The sequence below is a fragment of the Bos taurus genome, chromosome X (assembly GCF_002263795.3).
Source record: "Bos taurus isolate L1 Dominette 01449 registration number 42190680 breed Hereford chromosome X, ARS-UCD2.0, whole genome shotgun sequence".
NCBI classification, from domain to species: Eukaryota; Metazoa; Chordata; class Mammalia; order Artiodactyla; family Bovidae; genus Bos; species Bos taurus.
In genome coordinates this window covers 110,717,474-110,739,706 of record NC_037357.1, presented here as the reverse complement: position 1 = coordinate 110,739,706, position 22,233 = coordinate 110,717,474, and the positions used below count along the sequence as shown (strand labels likewise).

Below are 22,233 nucleotides of genomic sequence, written 5' to 3'. Positions count from 1 at the left end.
AAATCTACAGCACAATAGACTTTTTAATAGAGAATACACTGAAACATTTCAGCATCATGTTAACTTTACTAGGTTTCTGTGTTTTACCTACAGTCAAATAAAACTTAGTTTTGTACAAGAGTTAAAAAATCTCTTCTTTCGCATTCTTAAACCAGGAGCATTTTTCATTATGTGCCTTATTTACAGATAAGTGACTGGAAATCCCTCTATATTACATTCTAACTCTTGCCATTCAATTTATTCCACCTATAAGAAATCACATGTTCCAAGATGTACATAAAATAAAATGTATAAAATAATCTAGGTGTGAGGGAATGAAGAGAGATGGAGACTGCAGCTAAATGGAGAGCTCATGGTAAAGTGGGCAGATCTATTCAATTCCTACTGAGGTTAATATGCAGGAAGACAGACCCAGGATCATCAAATCACTTGTTTTCTCCAGAAAGGCTAGAAATTCATAGCTTCATATCACATTTCCTAAATTTCAATGATAAATATGTTATTAAATTCCACGTGGACTGAATATATTTGTAATTTTAGATGCAATAGACAAATTCCTAGAAAGACAAAACTTTACTTGAACTGACAAAAAAAGGAAAATGTGGAAAATGGAGGTAAACTATTTTTAAAAACATAAACAAAAAATAGAAAGGCTTCAGTTTCATCCACCTCATTAGAACTGATTCAAATGTATTCTTTTTAATGGCTGAGTAATATTCCATTGTGTATATGTACCACAGCTTTCTTATCCATTCGTCTGCTGATGGACATCTAGGTTGCTTCCATGTCCTGGCTATTATAAACAGTGCTGCGATTAACACTGGGGAGAGGGAGAGGGTGGGATGATTAGGGAGAATGGCATTGAAACATGTATAATATCATATACGAAACGAGTCACCAGTCCAGGTCTGATGCACAATACTGGATGCTTGGGGCTGGTGCACTGGGACGACCCAGAGGGATGGTACGGGAAGGGGGGAGGGAGGAGGGTTCAGGATGGGGAACACGTGTATACCTGTGGTAGATTCATATTGATATATGGCAAAACCAATACGATATTGTAAAGTAAAAAAATAAAAAAAAATAGAAAGGCTTAAGTCCATTAAATATACTGACTTCTCATTTAAAACTTCCCCCATAAGGAAAATTCCAGGCATAAATGGTAAGTTCCCAAGTCTCTACACTGCTGTTGCTAAGTTGCTTCAGTCGTGTCCAACTCTGTGCAACCCCATGGACAGTAGCCCACAGGCTCCTCTGTTTCTGGGATTCTCCAGGCAAGAATACTGGAGTGGATTGCCATTTCCTTCTCCATAGTAAGGTACTTAACCCTAGTGAGCATATCACAAGAAAGGAGAACAATACTCCTTCATGGACACAATGGGAAAATTCTAAGTCAAATGTTAGCAAAAAAAAAAAAAAAAAAAAAATCTAGCAAAACATTAAAAGGGTTATACATAGCCTCCATGTTTGGTTTATCTCATATATGCAAGGCTATTTTCACATTAAAAAAAAAAAAGCAATGTGATTTTACATATTAATGGAACAAAGGAGAAAACTAATATGATTGTCTCAGGTTATCCTGAAAAATAAGTTTGATTAAATTAACACCCAGTAATAACAAAACCTTTTAGAACACTAGGAGAAAAAGGTGTGAACAACAAGCCTACAGGAAATACCATACTTGACAGCGATTTACTAAAAGCCTCACCTCTGAGAGATAAAATGAGAAACAACAATAATAATCTCATTGTACTAGAGTAAGCAGCAAAAAAATTTAAGAGAAATTAATAAGATGAATGATTGGAAAGGGAGAAATAAAACTGCCATTAACCCCAAACCACCTGGGTACATACATCTGAGTGACGCTACGGAGAAACTACTTAAGTTAAGAAGTAAACTAAGCATCATTTCTGGATATGAGGCCAAGGAACAAAAATAAAAGTGTACTTCTCAATATCAGCAACAGGAAATAAAACATGAAAAACTTAAAAGATAACTATTTGCAACAAGACCAGAACTATCAAAAACCTAGCAAGAAATCACATAGAAAGTCTAAGACCCACTATCTTGAGAACCATAAAACATTGTTTAGAGAAAATAAAGACCTAGATAAATGAAAGAATATTTCATTCATAAATTAAAATATTTTATTTAATAAAGACATTTACCACAAATTAATCTATATATTCAGTGAAATCCAATTAAAACCAAAACATTTTTGAGGAGGCGGTGATAAGCTGATTCTAAAATTGATATGGAAAGCAAATGAATAAAAATGGTCAACACAATCTTTAAAAAGAAGAAATCAAATACAAATATAAAGGGTTTACCTTGGCCAAGCTAGACTCAGTGTTCTCCATAGCTTCATTAAACTTTAGACTATAGGCCCCAACATTTCTTCTCAGAGCACTTTAGAAAGAAGTTGTAAATTTTTTTAATCTGCCAGTTTAAGATGTAAATAGCCTACAACCCAAGAATATCTTTCTCAAGGACCTGTTAGCCATCCCTTTGAAATGTAATTATCAAGAAAGATAGGGCCCATGTCTTCCAGACTCTGTGGGAGGGTAGGAGCCTAACTTTGATAAGGGACAATTAGCAAACACAAAATGGCTTAATCACATTGACCATCCAACCTTTTAATGTGCTCTAATCTTTTTACACTAGCTCATTCCAGCACTTAACAATTCTCCCACCTTTGGTTCACTGGACCAGAGTTCAGTCTCTCTCCCCTACTACAATAGTCTTTGACCCGTCAATGCAATAATCTTGAATAATTTGTTTTCTCTCCAGTTTAATCATCTGGTACAATTTTTATTTTATGATACTACCAGTATCAAAAATATTAAAAAGCTATAGTAATTAAGACAATGCCGCATTGACATAAGTATAGGCAGATGTACACACAGAAGTAGAGTCCATAAAGTGAGGCATACATGTATTTGCATTTGACTAAAGGTGATGCTGCGGAACACTGTTTGCAATAAATCATGCTCTTTCAGTTGGATCTAAATAGGAAAAAAATGGACATTCAATCCTTTATCACACCAGAAATATGAGATGGAATGTACCATGAAAGGTCAAACAATAAAGTACCTATACAGCCCTCCAGGAAAATATCTTCTAGGTCTTAGAGTAGGAAATGCTACTTTTAAACTCAAGACAAAAATACACTAACCATAGCAGAAAAATATTGAAGTGGGATATAATGATTTTAAAACTTCTGTTTATTAAATTAGTAATTCATTAAGGAATAAAAAGATAAGGTACTTTGCAAAACAAACAAACAAACAAACAAACAAACAACTTGTAATATAGGTAACAAACAAAGGATTATCATCCAGAATATATATTTTGAAAATAATCACGTCACTAAGAGAAATATAAAAAACTCAGTAGAAAAACAGGCATTTCAAAAATGAGGTCTTTCAAATAACCAACTGAAATAAACTGAAATTGTGCTCAACTTCATGAGTCATCAGTACATGCAAATTAAAACAAGAGATGTCATTATACAACTATCAGAAAGGGTCAAATTAAAAATTTGACAGTATCAAGTAGTTAAAGAAGATGTAGAGCAATTTGTATCTTTATTGACTATTGAAGAGAAAAAACTGTATAAACCAACTTTAGAAAACTCTAGTAATACCTATAAAGCTAAATATACATATATTCAATGATCCAGCAATTCCAATCCTGGCTGGATATCCAATATAAAAGCATATAAATATTCACCAAAAGATATGTATAATTATTTTCATAGCAGAATTATTTGTCATGGTCCTATACTTCAAACAACCCACATTTTCTTAACAGTAGGTTGTATAATTAAACTGTGGTATATTCATAAAAAGAAAAATTAATGAACTAGTGCTATTAATATAAGCAGCATGAATGAATCTCACAAACAATGTTGAGTGGAAACAGTCATGAATCAATCTGTCTATTATGCAATTCCATTTACATTAAGTGAAAAATACAGCAAAATTTATCTGAGGTATTATAAATCAGGATAGCTGCTGCTGCTGCTGCTGCTGCTGCTGCTGCTGCTAAGTTGCTTCAGTCATGTCTGACTCTGTGCGACCCTATAGATGGCAGTCCACCAGGCTCTGCCGTCCCTGGGATTCCCCAGGCAAGAACACTGGAGTGGGTTGCCATTTCCTTCTGCAATGCATGAAAGTGAAAAGTGGAAGTGAAGTCGCTCAGTCATCTCAGACTCTTCGTGACCCCATGGATTGCAGCCCACCAGGCTCCTCCACCCATGGGATTTTCCAGGCAAGAGTACTGGAGTGGGGTGCCATTGCCTTTTCCAAATCAGGATAGAGGTGGGACCAATTTATGACTATGACCATGTGAAGTCTTCAAGCTTTAATTATGATTTGTGTACTTTTCAGAGTACTCCAATAAAAAAATTGTGCCATAGTATAAAAGATTTTTTTCAGAGATCAACAGGGCCAGAATTCTTTTTAAAGTATATGAGAATTAACACTTAATATTCATGAAGAATATTATCATTCTAACATACTTGCATATATATCCCTATGCCGCTGCTGCTGCTGCTAAGTCGCTTCAGTCGTGTCCGACTCTGTGCGACCCCATAGATGGCAGCCCACCAGGCTCCGCCATCCCTGGGATTCTCCAGGCAAGAACACTGGAGTGGGTTGCTATTTCCTTCTTGAATTCATGAAAGTGAATCTTCTAAAGGTCATGACATAATTTTCTCCGACGAAACTGAGAGATCAAGACAAAGCCTAAGCAGTCTCAGCTCTGCCACTTGCAAACTACATGAACTTGGATTTAGCCTCATTACACATAGGCTTTCTCATTTGTGAAACAGAAATAGCATTACATACATACTATATACGATTCTTAGGAAATAATGAGCACACAGAACTGCTAATAATTATAATTACTGCTTCATGGGCAACAGTTGTTGACACTTTGCTCAGTGAAAGTATTTCTGCCACATCTATTTTTATTTTAAACATGCTTTTTATTTGGCAAATACAAAATTAGAGACCAGAGAAGGACATCAAAATTATTTTCTTATGTATTCTTCTTCATAAATAACCTCTATTTCCTAATTCTGTAGGATTTAACATTTCATAGCCTTTTTTCCCCACACTAATTATTCCAAAGGTATGTAGCATAAACACTTTTCGTTCCACATCCCAGTTCCATAGCTCAGATGGTAAAGAATCTGCCTGCAACACAGGAGATCCCGGTTCAGTTCCTGGGTTGGAAAGATCTGCTGGAGAAGGGATAGGCTACCCACTCCAGTATTCTGGCCTGGAGAATTCCATGGACTGTATAGTCCATGGGGTTGCAAATAGTCAGACATGACTGAGCAACTTTCAACCAGTTCCAAGCCATGACAGACAAGGGGACATTTTAGCCTTTCTGAAGAGTTACTTTTTAGTAGACTATTTTCCCTCCAAACAACAGAGGCACAATCATAGTATATGCTGCTGCTGCTGCTGCTAAGTTGCTTCAGTCGTGTCTGACTCTGTGTGACCCCATAGACGGCAGCCCAGCAGGCTCCTCCATCCATGGGATTTTCCAGGCAAGAGTACTGGAGTGGGGTGCCACTGTCTTCTCCAAATCATAGTATATAGATGGCACCAAAAAGGGAATGATCATTACTATATGATACCACCTTCACAAATGAAAATCTGAACTCAGTCTGCTACATGAGGTAGCACTTTTCAAGCAGACATGATGAACATGAGTATTCTAAGTGCCAGGAGTAGCTTGTACAAAGGTGATATACAGAGGATCAGAAACAGCCTGGAGGAAGAGACTGTAGGTTGAGGGCTATGAGGGGTATAATAGGAGGTAAATGTTGAGAGACAGGTCGGGGGGGCAGTTATTCACTGTAGGACTAAGTGATAATAGTCTCTGGAGAACAGTGTTACTTAGGATTTAGCAGAGGAGAAACTCTATTATGTAAGCTCTTGAAATTCTGTACTGACTTTAATGTGAAGATTGGATTGAAGCAAGGTAAGAATTCAGGCAAGGGTTTCCAGGGGTTGCAGGTAGGGCCCTATCTTGGGAAATAGTAACAGGAACCAAGATGAAGCACTGAATATGAGCGACGGCGCAGCAGTGTTTTGACTGATTACGTGACAGGCTCGTCAGAGAATGGAAAGAGATGCGTCCGGAATGCCTCCAGCTTTCTGGCATAGGTGTCAAGGTGAATGGTGGTGCAATAACAAAACTGGGGGAGTCAGTAAAAGAGCAAGTTTAGAGGCAAGTAGGACACAATCAGTTAAATTTCACCTTGCTGTATTTGAGGTCCATTTTGAACTTCACAGGGCATATATCCAGCAGAAAATGGGAGAGAAAAAATTGCGCTCAGGAAAGAGGTCTGGGCAGAAGACATACAGGCTTATCAACTTGTGCCTACTTTTGATAGCACAACTTTCTGAAGTAAAACAGAGAAAATGTCTTCCTTTTTCAATAAGATAAAACTGCTCACATGTACCTTATCTCTGCTTAAGTTTTCCTTAAAATTAAATAACTCCTGGCTCTATGAACTTTCTTTACAGGTTGTCATTCTCCCTGAAAAATTCAGTTAAGATATTAAAAGTGTATCCGAACCAGCTCAGAACATAATTATTAGTCCTTATAATCTAGACATTACACTGTATCCAAGATCACATTTACTAAGAATTTATGTCATCATGCTTTGATTTAATCTTAAATTTGTATCAAAGTTCAGTTGGTCTCTCTTTTTCCCCTCCTTCCATACACACACACACACACACACACACATCCATACATATGGATAAAATGTAAATGTATATATGAGCATGTACTTGCATTTGTATAACTGTATGTATATAGTGATATGTGTGTACATGTGTATATATGCACACACATGCATCCTCTCACATGTATAGATGGAGACTGAGATCTTTCTTATCAAAAACTTAACTAAGCAGTAAACTTTCAATCAGTAAATATGCCTATTCTGATTAAAAACATGAAAGACAAGTATATGACACTTGTATGTGACATTCTAACTTCACAGGACATTTCTATAAAACTTCTAAAGTCATTTGAGAGAGGAACTCATCCAGTAACCACTCACATGGGGGCGAAATTTACACCGTGCCCCAACTATATCATCAAATGTATTCTTGTCCCCAAACTTTCTGACTCTGAGGATTGAATAAAGGGGTCCAATCATTTTCAGCACAATTATCTCGCACATGAATCAGATAACAGGAAGGAATATATTAAAACACAGACATTCACCACCAACCCACATAGAAAAAGGAAGGCTCACTGTATCCATAGACATCTCATGAGAGACTTTGCAAAATACTTCAAGGAAATCAAAACATTTTCTATTTATTCCATTCTACTGGGTCAACCAACTTGATATAGCCACCAAAGAATGTGTCTTGATAATACCACATAATATTTGCACAAATTGTTCAATGTCATTTGATATCAAGTTGGTTTTCATGTCTTGATTTCAGTGAGTGTATCCTAATTCTTAGAGACCTTTCTAAACTTTGAAAATTATTCTTTTATGCAATAAAATTTTTTAAGTTCACTAGATGAACAAGAAACTATACATGTGTGCATAGCCTTATGTTACTAATCTGCTCTAAAACTGTACTTTCTAGGTTATTCTTCTTCAAAAGAGGCTACTTGAATGTATCCATTCTTTTGACATATCTTTAATTCTCCAAAATTTTAGACAATAGCTTTAAGATTGAGGTCATTTAGCAAAATAATCCACATTTTTTATATGCCAGAAACCCTCACAAGTCTGTGGCCTTAGACACATTTAATATGTTTAGCTTGACACTCAAGTGTTAAACCTGTATAGAAGAACGTGTCTAAAAATGAGATTTTAATAGTTCTACCTTTTATCAGGAAAATGTTTTCATTAGAGTATCTTCTGTAAAAGCTATTGGCCTCACCAGGTTTCTGAATCTTTTTTCACTAGAAACAGCTATCTCCCTAGAACAATAGGCTTCCTTTATGCTCTATTTATAGTCTTTTTTCAGGTTTCAAATGCGAAAATACCATAGGACCTATGCACCTCCGAAACACCTCCCTTATTTTGTTTCAGTTTTTGCTCAAATGCCACCTTCTCAGCAAAGTTTCCCTTGACCTCCTCCATGTAAAACTGCTTCCTTCTCCAGTCTATTTTCCCTTATAGTTTTCAGCACCTTTTTCATAGTATAAATCTTACTTAGGTATTCTGATGCTTGCTGGAATGTAAGCTTTAGAGAGAAACGATTTATGTTTTGTTCATACTTAACCTCAAAGCTTAGACTTCTGGCTGGTGCCTAGTAGGTACTCAATACATATCTGTTGAATGAATGAATAAATATAGTATTTCTATCTGAAATACCTTCCTGCTCTCTACTGTTGTCTAATCAATTTCTATTAATCTTCAGAGTTCACTTTCTGCCACTTGGGTAAGCCTTTCTTTACCTTCTGGAGCAAGATAAAAGTCATCTAGTAAGGTATATATCTGTCACACTGAACTCGTCATGACCAAAATTTTACACTAAATTGCATTTAACTAGTGTAGGTCCAGGAGTGCAGGTACCATGACTGTGTTCCCCACCCATTCCCATAATGGTGGTCCCAGTCACCATCTTGGCAGAAGGCTGTTGCTCAACACATGTTTGTTGACTGAATGAATTATTGTGGAGTTTAGTATCACACATTTAAGTCTAGCTCTTAGACGAGGCCCTGTCTACCTACCAAGCCTTTGCTAGCTCCAATCTTTTGAACTTCATTACTGCAACCAAACTGGCTCTTTTTCAATTCCTTGAGAATGCCATGGCCTCCCTCATAGCTCAGATGGTAAAGAGTCTGACATGTGGGAGACCCGGTTTTGATCCCTGGAAAAAGAAATGACAACCCACCCCAGCTCTCTTGTTTGGAAAATCCCATGGACAGAGGAGCCTGGTGGGCTATAGTCCATGGGGTACCAAAGAGTTGGACATGACTGAGTGACTAACACTTTCACTTTTTAGAGTGCCATGCTCACTTGATATACTGTTTCTCCTTCCTGGAAACCATGTGCACATCCACCAATCCCCTTATACATATACTTCATACAGTTCCATCCAATGTGTCTTTTAGATCATAAACATCACTTTCCTAGGGAATCATTTCATGCTTTCAAGCTTCAGCTTAAGTCAGACTAATCTGCTGTCACAAAACTTTTTTCCTTTCCCTAATAGAAATAAGTTATGTCCATTATTAAATATTTTCTCATTTTTGTAAATCATGTAATTAGTGTTTATTTCCTCTGTTAGATTGCAAGTACCAAGACAGCAGCCACCAGGCCTACCAAGATGACCAAGGATGACAAGGAATCAGCATTTGAATTCATAATGGGAGCCTAATAAATGGCTACACTCATTTCAAGGTTCCAAGGAAGGCAACATGCTTGCAAATTACCCATTTCTGACCCAGGAAGGCAGAACAAATTCTCTTTTTCACTCACCATTTTACCTCTGTTACCCAGCATAATCCCTCTGACATAGTAAAGACATTAAAAGTAATCATCAAAAAAAAAAAAAAAGGAAAAAGAAAGAGCTATGGTAATATCTTCCATGACTGAAGCTGCCAAATAAATTACTTACCTTAGTTTTTAGCCAAGCTATTTCTCAGGAAAATTAGTTAACTGGCATCACTGCTTATAAATCTACTGATATCACAGAAACCTCTAAAGCTAAGGACAAGTTTCTGACCTGTGGTGACATTGCTGAGGGACAAGCTGAACCTCTGAGAGACAGAATCAAATTAATTTACAAGAGACTGCACTTTTCAGAGTATTATCCTTCATAAGTCATGCCATCTTTCAGAATCCCTAAGCATATGTTCTGACCTAACTTTGTTTTTCTTCAAACCTTTTAAAAAGAAGACTTCTAAAAGTCTTTTAAAGTTAGAGAAAAATCTAACTTCTAACAGAGTTCACAGAACTAAGTCAATACATGTAAAGATATTCCATGAGGAGTATTTTTAGAATTCTAACTCAAGATGGGAAGCACATCTCTCTCTCTCTGTTACTGAATTACATCAAAGACTTCCTTTCCAAGTCTTCCCCCATCTGTATCTCTTTCCTAAAGACACTGGGTATCCATTTTGAGGCTCTGATACTTCTACAAGTTGGAGAGAAATGGGTTAAGGCATTGTGGTGACATGGGAGGTCTGGGGGGAGAAAGAAGGTGTGGGATGACCAGACCTTACTTCAACCAAAGCTCTTAAGGATTCTTCCTGCCAGTTCCTCCACCCACTGTACTGAGTCCATATGCTGCTGCTAAGTCGCTTCAGTCGTGTCTGACTCTGCGCAACCCCAGAGACGGCAGCCCACCAGGCTCCCCCGTCCCTGGGATTCTCCAGGCAAGAACACCGGAGTGGGTTGCCATTTCCTTCTCCAATACTGAGTCCATATACCTGTTTCTTTTTCCTAAAATTTTTACTATTACTTCTAACAGAATTCCTCAGGGCCCAGTATGAAGCATGGTAGTTCAGTCTCTGAAGTATACATAGACTTCTTCTCACACACAGAGGGCATTTGTGTTGGTGTTCAAGTGACTCCTCTAATGTATTTATCTTTTTACTCTTTATTATTTCCTCTTTCCTCCTCCTTTTCTATCAACTTCTCACCCTCTTCTCTTTCCTTATAAAAATTAAACTAGGTAAGATAAGATTGTATCACTCGCAAGGGACCTAAAAAAGAATTACCCAAATTTCAAAGTCAAATGAGAGCCCAGTATTTCAGGGCAATTCAAACCACGGGTTAAATAAGGCATACAATTTAAACATGGATGGATTCCTCTGAGACTGAGGAAACTGTTGGAATAGGAAGAGAGGCTAAAGCAGTGGCCTCCTCACCACTGAAGTCCCTTAACTCTGCTCTTTTAGACACTAGTCAAGATTATCTAAAATCAGGTGACAGTACAGGAAATGAGGTATCACAAGGGGAAACGAGGTTAAGGGGGAAAGAGGAGACTGGGAGGCTATTTTCAACACTAATTAAGGGGGAGGCAATCACGGACAAATACAAACTGAGTTTGTGTGAATCGGAAACAGCCAATACATGCACAGCTATCTTAGTAGATGTTTCTGGGTCAAAGAATTAAAGGCAGAAAGTATGGTTTAAAAAATGGGAGTAAGTAGGATAATAAATATAGAAAACCTTAGGGCCACCACTCTTAATTTATTACCTAAGATCTAACCCAGTCACCATCTGTGAGTGCTCTGGACTGCTTTTCAAGGTGGCCTAGTCCCACAGGCATCACCTTGGAATAATTATATTCTAAAGCTAGTTGTACTAGGTCTGGTGATGCCAGACTGAATGTTTTTCCGTTGTTATTTTCACTGGAAATACTCTATGACTTAGAAAAGTTTCTGGGTTTTTTTTTGTTTTATTTTGTTTTGTTTTTTAAACTAGTCACCCATCTAACCTCTGCCTCCAGGCCTTCTTTCAACTTTTCTGAAAATGTCTAAGAAACACTGAATATTAGATTTTTACCTATTTGTAAATAGTCACAAAGTTATTGTATCAGAACTATGGAATTTCTTAAGATGGGTGTAGCAGCAGCCTGTCAGTCCTTTAGCAAGTCGTGTGTGTGTGTGTGTGTGTGTAAAACAAATCTGATCACATATACAATGAGACATTATATTATTGAGTGGCATAAACCTTTTTAGATCTGTAATCCTTGCAATTTCATTGAAACATAAGCAATTAACATGAATCACTAGTATATATTAAATGCTCAATTGTAGCAGTTCAACAGCTTTGTCTTTCTCATTTAATGATGGAGAGTGAGATAACATTGTTGGAGATAGAAGTCTAAAGCAGTAACCTTAGGAAATGACATTTCACTGGGATTAAAAAAAAATACAATTCACACAAAAAGAGAAGAAAACAGAGATAAGGCTTTAAGAAATCGTGTTATAGGTTAGGTAAGAGAAACTAGGTTTAGAACAATCTTGGCCTTATAAAGCTATTTAAACCCACACTGATTGGATCCTGAGACATGTCAGACTAGTGGCCCCTAACCATCACAAAGAAAGGCAGGTATTTGGTGGGTACAATGAATGCCTCAAATATAATCTGTGGTTGTTTAAATATGTGAATGTATGTTTTACATTCTGAACAATAAACTGCTGTATTTTTCCTTAATGTTGATGGTTTGGTATATGCATATACACGTTGTTGAAATTAAAAAAAATACAATACAACTTTATCATTTTCAATTAGGAGGGAAATATAAAAATATGAAAATATTCACATTATCCTTTATCAATATGTACGAGTTAAGTTTCCAAGGACACAATTACTATGAGTCAGATTGAATGAGAGACTGATAGGCTAAGTGTCTGCTCCAACAAACTTCCATGATTTAAAAATTCGGCTACATCCTCAATGAGACTTAAAACTGAAGGCTTCCAGAAATAAACATAATGAAGGTGTTAGACTTTTTATTTGATTAAATGTGATCCTTTTTGTGTTCTTTTTTTAACCTTTGTCCTCAGATTGCAGGCTTGAAGAGAACATAAATAATATTCGACTACCAGTTATCTCATATATGGTATTCAACTATAATTAAAAAACAAATCTGCAGTTATGTATTTCCCCAAAGGCCAAGAAGCTGCTATGAACAAACAGCAAATACTGAAAAGGAATTATGTACAAATGTCCCACAGATGAGACATAATTTGAATCAATTCAAATAAATACATTGCATGCTTAATATTTGCCATATACAAATTCCGTTTTAAATATTCTAAATATTTTCTGAATTGCAATTAATTACTTTGAATGACATATTTACTGTATTAAAGAAAATAATCTGACCTTAAGTTGTTCTTCCAAAGCAGCAGTTGCATGATCACCACTAGACTCATCTACAACCACCACCATGTGCGTGAGAGAATTGACTCTGACTTGTTCCTGTTCTAGGTCTTCTTGAAGCACCTGAAATATAAAATTGTAAAAGGAAATTAAAAGTCTCCTGCTCTGTATGCCAAGAAACATTTTTCCCCAAATGAATGTAATTCATTTCTGCCATTTCTGCTTTGAGTAATGCAATTTTTATTAGACTAGAACCATTTCAAGCAAATTTTCTGCTATCGTGCTCAGCAAGATTTGTACATTTTTGTCAACTGAATGTGAAAGTAAAGGGAGAGAAAGCATCTGCTGATAAAGGCATACTAAGATGTGCTGTCCTTTATCCCACTTCCTGTCACCTTTTCAAGGACTGTTCTCCTAAAACACCTGGCTGCCTCGAGCGTCTTCAGTGTCTCCTCTACAGTTCTCCATTAACAACCAAAACAAAACAAACTCTTGGCCCCCAAAACCCCTATCGCTTCTGCCTTGTTATATGTTCCTCTTCACTAAAAAATTGTGTTTTCTAGTTACTCTTTCCACTCCCTTACCCTACTATACCCTTTACTCATTATCCCATTAAAACATCTCTTATAAAGGTTGCCATCAACCTCCAGGTTCCCAAATCTACTAGCCATTTTGTGATACCATTTTAATTGACATTCCAATTACCAACCTAATTAACCATTCCATATTGGACCTTCTCTCTTCTTGAGTTGCAGGCACCACCCTTACCTGATTATCCTTTCATCTCACTAAGAACTGCTTTTTAGTTTCTTTGCTGGTTCCTTCTCCTCCGCTCAGCTATAAATCAGATGGCATTCCCCTGGATAAAAACCAATGTGGTCCCATGACACTAAGAAGGAAAATCCAAATTATGTAACCAGAAATCCTTATATGATCTAGTACCTTCCTTCCTCTCTAAAGTAACTGCATACCATTCTCACCCTCTGACACTATGTTTCAGTCATACTTATCTGCTCTCTCTTTAACAGTGTGTCAAGCTGTTTGCTTTACCCCCAATTGCTCTTCTTCCATATCTTTAAATAATTTCTCCTTCTTATCATTCAGGACTCAGTTTAACCATCACCTACTCAGAAAGGCTTTTCATGAAGATGCTACCCAAATTTGCTTCTGAGTTACCATTTCTACAACTTTTTATTAACTCAAATCATACAGTTTATCTGTTTCATTTTAAAAATTTATTTAATTGAAGGATAACGGCTTTACAGTGTTGAGTTGGTTTATGCCAAACATCAACATGAATCAGCCATTGGGATACATATGTCCCCTCCATCTTGAGCCTCCCTCCCACCTCCCACCCCATCCTACCCTTCTAGGTTGTTAGAGAGCCCTGGTTTGAGTTCCCTGAGTCATATAACTTTTTTAACCTCTCATTTTCATATTTGGATTTTTCTTCTGTATTAGTCATGTGTTGTTTATCTTTACGTACTGGAATATAAGGTCCATTAGAACAGAGACACTCTCTGTCCTTCTCACTACATTTCATATAACTAAAGATCAATGATTTTTTATTGAATGAACAGCACCACGTGCAGGGGTGAGAGCAATATGCACAGATGAGTTTGGCCCTTCTTGACTGCGTAAAGACTACAATCTAATGGGTAAGATTCTATTTTTTTAATGTTTAATTACAATTACACTATCAAACATATATAACCCCAAACAGTATTCCAATATTTAAAAAATCAGTGTATAGATTTCTTATAAAGATAAACAGGGGAAGGCAGAGAGGAATAAATAGATGGTAAATAGAGGAGGACTAAACAGAGGAGACCATTCTAAATCCAAGACACCTGGCCTGGGAGCTCCAGTTCCACCAAGATCTTATCACGCTACACTAATTATTACCTGGAAATGACTAAATGAGTATGTAAAATTCCTAATCATCTACTCTGCTTCTTAGAATATGTTATTATATATTACAAGAAAGAAGAAGTAGGTTTGAGACAAAATCTGTTGTGCATGCACATGTGCTAAGTCACTTCAGTCATGTCTGACTCTTTGTGACCCCATAGACTGTAGCTCACCAGGCTCCTCTGTCCATGGCATTCTCCAGGAAAGAATTCTAGAGTGGGTTGCCATGCCCTCCTCTAGGGGATCTTCCTGACCCAGGGATCAAACACCAGTCTCCCACATTGGAGGCAGATTCTCTACCATCTGAGCCACCAGAGAAGCCCACAAAGCCTGTTAGTTTCTAGAAAACCTGCAGTCCCTACAGAAAGGCTGCCTGGAACCTATGGGACTTGCTCTTAGTTATTCAAACTGTATGGCAGGTGTAAGGGAACCTAAGAGGATTAGCTACATCACAAATGCGAATGCTGGAGCATTTTTATCCTAGGACTTTTATTTTTCAAGTCTCAACTTTTAGAGCACTATAAAATCACTTACTTTTACTTCCTCTCTCCAGATTTTCATGGTGCATTTTCAAGTGAAGCAATTTAGAATAAAATGACTATGCATCTATTTTGTGTGTGGAGTCTGTACTGCCTATCACGCCTTTGACATTCCAAGGCTTACACTGGTTAATAAAACTCTTTCTGCCGTGAGGCCGAAAATGGAAACATTAACATTCAGAGTTGCCCTTGAAAGTCATGTTTAGTCTGTGTTTTTTGAGTTATATAAGCCAGGACTGGGAACAATTCAAATGTGTCAGCCAGGAATTTTAAAAATAATAACTAAAATAATATTTTGGTGGCCAATATATCATAAACTGGTTTCTTTAATTTGGCCAAGTCATTTTCTTCCCCCTATCACTCAAGCATGAGGGTATATTCAGTTACATATATTAAAGACAATTAGGAAATATTGCTCACATTTTTTACCTTTTTATGATTTTCATATTTTTTTTTTTTTTAGCAAAGGAAACTGAGAAAGTCATTGCTTGATTCATGAAATACTTATTTTGAAACTCAGGTTGCATCTTTATAAAACATATGTGATCAAATATACTAGTTTTTTTAGATTTCTATTTTATTTTGCTTATCTATTGGTTCTACAATCAGAAATTATATTTTTGCCAAATTGATCAAGGGTTTACATGTTATGCTTTTGCTGAAGTGCTAACACAAATTACCACTAAGCTAGTGGTTAGTGAGTTAATAGCTTTAAAAATCAAATGTGAGAACTACCTGAACTCAAAGGGAGCAGAGGAAAATAAAGGAATATGGAAAAGGTTCTCCACAGTAGATGAAATCTTGAACAGTGCATAGCACTGCAATAAATTAACATATACTGTATTTAAGTCACTTCCAGTATCTCTTTTTCTCTTTTATGACTTCTTCAAATTATATATATATATATATATATATATATATATATATTTTTTTTTTTTTTTACTTGTAATTGGGGATTAAAACAGAAAAGCTTAAATTGACCTTTCTGAACATACTCAACAGCTGCAAGAGAAAACTACTGAAACATTTCAATCATATTCTCTATTTTGCCAGAACTTAACTCCAAAAATAAATATTAATGAATATTATAGTATTAGCTAATTCCCTTATCTGCAAAATACTATCAAATATCCACCAGTGTCCGGACTTAATTTTTAAAAATGAAGTTGTCTCTTAGAAGAAGTGAAAGTGCCATACAGAAAATGGTGGGTTTAAAAGTTAAAATTTTCTGCCAACCTTTCTTTCCATGAATAAGGGCCTTGATCACTGGTATAAAGTATAGCTCCCTGCTTCCCTCTTTGGGAAAACATGGATTCTCAAGGCAATTAATTTTTAAAATATATTAACATTTTCAAAGCTAGTTTACAATTAATTTTTAATTAAATATTTACTTCATATGGATTTCAATTTCTCATAGCAGGATTTACACAATGGATATTTACAACTGACTCACTAATTAAACCTGATATATGAGCCAAATTATTTCAAGTACAGATGTATCCCCAGAGAAATACAGTAAGCTTTTTGCCTATCAGAAGATAATGTCTTCAGATTAAAATGTTGTAATATGTGATTGTTAAAGCCTGTTTTTCCTTATTAAAAGAATATAAATTATTTATACACACAGATATATACTAGGTGTCTTATTATGTATTTCTTGCCAGAATTTTTATTGAAGTGATGCATTTGTTACACTTACCAGATTTTAAAAAATCTGTCATGGTCCTAATTAAATTTCTATATCATTACTTGATACAAATGTCAGCAATGTTTGTTTTCTAATGTCAACTAAGAATCTTTTTTTTCGTTATGACAAGAGAAAAGGCCAACAGTGAAATGTAACATTAAAAATGCTTAGATTTGGCCAACTTAGATTCTGTTATACCCCTGTAAATAACTCTATTTCTTATAAATTACTATATATTTAAAAAATCTGATAAAATTTGTTGTTCCCTTAGTACATATTCACATTTTATGACTTAAGTATGACTTTTCTTCTATTTCCTTCAAATGTTTCAGTGGTACTGAATTCTTGCCCTGCTGCTGCTGCTAAGTCACTTCAGTCGTGTCTGACTCTGGGCGACCCCATAGACGGCAGCCCATCAGGCTCCTCTGTCCCTGGGATACTCCAGGCAAGAATATTGGAGTGGGTTGCCATTTCCTTTTCCAATGTATGAAAGTGAAAAGTGAAAGTGAAGTCGCTCAGTCGTGTCCGACTTCTGGCGACCCCATGGACTGCAGCCTACCAGGCTCCTCCATCCATGGGATTTTCCAGGCAAGAGTACTGGAGTGGGGTGCCATTGCCTTCCCTTGGTAACAGTATATGGTAAACAACAGGAAACAGGAAAAAACACTGGTTGCCTATGCACATAGTTTATTTTATTGTTTCTTTTACTTTAAAAGGAAACTGCCAACACTTGCAAGTCCTACATACACACAAACATACCTAGAAATGACACAGGTCATTGGTTCTGCACTGATTCTAAGGCCATCTCCTGCCTCCTCACATATCACTTTATATTAATATTATTAGAAATATGCTTAATAAACTATTAAGTAATTCATAGTTTTAGCTTATCCAACTAAATGTACACAAAATGAAAGGCTATATTCAGTACAAACTGTGCAAAAATATTAAGAAACCAGAATAGTTTCTAAGAACATGGGGTAAGTGTAACATTTGGGAAAGTACAATCTTAGACAATCCAGCTTAGGAACCAAAAAAATCCCTAGATACTTATGAACAATTAGTTAATACAATAATCTGGACATAAATAGATTTTATTTTCAAATAAAAACATCCCAGGCAAACCAGAAAACTGGTGAGTAGGCAGTATATCATTCTCATCACCTTTTCTCTTATGGCTATTCTTATATCCTTCTTTTGATCATCTCTACACTGGACTAGGCTCTGTATTCCCTATTCTATCTATTCACTGAATGAAATGACTCAGAAATAATTGACCATTTTATTTTCAGTCCAATATTGACGTTAATAAGCCTGACTGGTCACTGTGCTGTCTAGTCCCTCATGAGGATCTATTTACAGTATGCAATTTTATTATCAATTTGCTAAATATTTTAAATAAGTTTCCTCACCAGGTTCTCCTAGAAGAGCTTTTATTTAGATACCTACTTATTTAACCATTATATTATAGCTATATTAGTCTTTATAACAGAATTCATTTTTTACCTTTTTGTTAGAAATAAATGTTTATATTTTTTCCCACTCCTAAGCTACAAGAGTGAGGGGCAGGGCACTAAAGAACATTTCAATGATGTTTTTTTTAAAAGAAAACAATGATTACCAATTTCAAGAAGGAGGCTCAATAAATGTGAAAAATTGTAAAAACAGAGCTGACCATTAATGTGCCCATGTATCTTTCAGAATATATGTGAAAAAGAACACAGAATGACAAAAAAATATGTGTATGGTTAAAGGTGTGGGAACTAACGTCAGAATTCCTAGGTTTGATTCCTGCAGGTATTGCTAACCAGCTATGTGACCTTCTGAAAGTTTCCAACCACACCAAACATCAGCTTTCTAATTTTCAAAACTAGGATAATAAATGTGCCTATTTCATTAGATTGGAGAAGGAAATGGCAACCTACTCCAGTACTCTTGCCTGGAAAATGCCATGGACAGAGGAGCCTGGCAGGCTACAGTCCATCGGGTTGCAAAAGAGTTGGATACAACCGAAGCAACTTAGCATGCACGCATGCAATCTTTCACTTTTTCTTTCCCTGGTGAATAGTAAGAGTGCCTGAAGAACTACAGACAAAGGTTCGTAACATTGTGCAAGTACCAGTGAACCAAAGTCACCCCAAAGAAAAAGAAATGCACAAAGGCAACATAATTGACTGAAAAAAGTGAAAGTCGCTCAGCTGTATCTGACTCTCTGCAACCCCATGGACTCTACATTCCATGGAAGTAGCCTTTTCCTTCTCCAGGGGATCTTCCCAAGCAAGGGATTAAACCCAGGTCTTCCACACTGCGGGCAAATCCTTTACCAGCTGAGCCACAAGGAAAGCCCTATTTTAGCATAGACCAACTCAATTAAGTGAGGAATAGAGTTTTTGCTTTCCTTCTTGTTTTACCCTCTGCAGAGGGCAGAAACATCTAATGAATAACCATTATTGGAGAAATAAGGTATTAAAAAATAAATAAAGTTGGTATCTGTAAGATGAAGGGGTCTTGGATAGTTACATTTTAGTAGATGCACTGATGTACTTTAAAACAGGGCTATAACATTTTGAGCCATGTAACTGACTCAGTGCTCAATAGTTTCTGAGTCACCTATTAGCTGGAATCACTTGATTTTTTAAAATACAAACATGGGTATGGACTGTACTTTTTAAAATTAAATTGAAGTAATGGCATTATCTCATATGTGAGGTTATCCTTGGGATCTGTTACTTGTTTACAGTATTTATATGGAATTATATGTCTTCTCAACTACATTAAAAAAAATTAAAACTGAGTATCATCTGTACAGTACTCTGTAGACCATAAAGTGTGATGCTGCCCTTTTCTAAATAACTCATCACTTCTTTACATCATAAGATGATTATTACCATACTAATCAACTTCATTTGGGTAAAAGTCATGTCTTATACAATAGTAGCACCTAAGATAATATATATAATTCTGGGTATCAGGGTTATGCAGTTACTTAGTAAATAATTTTATCAACAGTATAAGATAGGTATTCACATCATCATCATCATCATCCTAACTTCATACCTGGAGAAACTGAGGCATGACATAGTTAAGAAACTTTACAAAGTCATTCAGCTCACAGAACTATGTTTTGAACCTAGAGAGTATGGCTTCAGAATCTGTGATATAATCCCTCTCACATAAGAGATATTAATATCGATGAAATAAGCATAAGACATAGATATACGTTTCATATAATTCCACATCATAAGGCACATAAACAGAAACTTAAAAGCTCCTGTGTGTAACAGTGTGTGTGTACTCAGCTGAGTTTCAGGTTTTATCTCCCTAGAGATACTTGAATTCAACCTATTACATCTGAAAAATTACTAACACAAAACTATCTTTAAACACACACACAATAGTTGGGTCTTCCTACATGCTTTTACTGTTTGAAAGAAATGCTAATGTTGTTGTTTGCAGTCACTACATCATGTCCACCTGTTTGTGAACACATGGACTGCAGCACACCAGCATGCCCTGTCCTTTGCTATCTCTCAATTTCCCAAAAACTCATGTCCATTAAGTTGGTGATGCCCTCCAATCATCTCATCCTCTGTCCTTCCCATCTACTCCTGAGCTCAATCTTTCCCAGGATGATGGTCTTTTTTAATAAGTCTCTTCTTATCAGGTAATCAAAGTATTGGAGTTTTAGCTTTGGCATCAGTCCTTTCAATGAATACTCAGGGTTGATTTCCTTTCAGTTTAGTTCAGTAACCCAGTCGTGTCTGAATCTTTGTGACTCCATGCACCACAGCACACCAGGCCTCCCTGTCCATCACCAACACTGGAGTTCGCTCAGACTCATCTCCATTGAGTTGGTGATGCCATCCAACCATCTCATCCTCAGTTGTCCCCTTCTTCTCCCGCCTTCAATCTTTCCCAGCATCAGGGTTTTTTCCAAGTAGTCAGTTCTTCGCATCAGGTGACCAAAATATTCGAGTTTCAGCTTCAGCATCAGTCCTTCCAATGAATATTCAGGACTGATTTCCTTTAGGATGGACTGGTTGGATCTCCTTGCAGTCCAAGGGACTCTCAAGAGTTTTCTCTAACACCACAGTTCAAAAGCATCAATTCCTCAGTGCTCAGCTTTCTTTATAGTCCAACTCTCACATCCATACATGACTACTGGAAAAAACATAGCTTTGACTATATGGACCTTTGTTGGCAAAGTAATGTCTCTGCTTTTTAATTAGCTGTCTATGTTGGTCATTACTTTTCTTCCAAGGAGCAAGCATCTTTTAATTTCATGGGTGCAGTCACCATGTGCAGTGATTTTGGAGCCCAAAATATAAGGTCTGTCTGTTTCCCCTGTTTCTCCATCTATTTGCCATGAAGTGATGGGACCAGATGCCATGATCTTACTTTTCTGAATGTTGAGTTTTAAGTCAACTTTTTCACTCTCCTCTTTCACTTTCATCAAGAGGTTCTTTAGTTCTTCACTTTCTGCCATAAAGGTGGTGTCATCTGCATATCTGAGGTTATTGATATTTATCCTTGCAATCTTGATTCCAGCTTGTGCTTCTTCCAGCCCAGCATTTCTCATGATGTACTCTGCATATAAGTTAAATAAGCAGGGTGACAATATACAGCCTTGATGTACTCCTTTCCCTATTTGGAACCAGTCTGTTGTTCCATGTCCAGCTCTAACTGTTGCTTCTTGACCTGCATACAGGTTTCTCAGGAGGCAGGTCAGATGGTCTGATATTCCTATCTTTTGAAGAATTTTTCACAGTTTGTTGTGATCCACACAGTCAAAGGCTTTGGTAGAGTCAATAAAGCAGAAATAGACGTTTTCTGGAACTCTGTTGCTTTTTCGATGATCCAATGAATGTTTGCAAATTGATCTCTGGTTCCTCTGCCTTTTCTAAATCCAGCTTGAATATCTGGAAGTTCACGGTTCATGAACTGTTGAAACCTGGCTTGGAGAATTTTGAGCATTACTTTGCTAGTGTGTGAGATGAGGGCAATTGTACAGTACTTTGAACATTCTTTGGCATTGCCTTTCTTTGGGATTAGAATGAAAACTGACCTTTTCCAGTCCTGTGGCCACTGCTGAGTTTTCCAAATTTGCTAGCATATTGACCGCAGCATTTTCACAGCATCAGCTTTTAGGATTTGAAATAGTTCACCTGAAATTCCCTCACCTCCACTAGTTTTTTTCATAGTGATGTTTCCTAAAGCTCACTTGACTTCGCATTTCATTATGTCTGGCTCTAGGT

The 22,233-nt window shown here is 36.6% G+C and overlaps 1 protein-coding gene across 10 annotated transcripts in view; it reads right to left on the bottom strand.

Moving 5' to 3' along the window:
* DMD (dystrophin) overlaps positions 1–22,233 on the bottom strand; it is a 2,236,915-nt gene that overhangs the window by 1,565,055 nt on the left and 649,627 nt on the right. For 9 of the 10 annotated variants that reach the window (XM_024988361.2, XM_024988358.2, XM_024988360.2 and 6 more), the window contains one exon: positions 12,845–12,964. In XM_024988361.2, the coding sequence (XP_024844129.1) occupies positions 12,845–12,964 (120 nt within the window). Of the gene's footprint in view, positions 1–12,844; positions 12,965–15,286; positions 15,354–22,233 lie in introns of those variants that run through there. The other variant, XM_024988367.2, reaches the window with a different exon arrangement.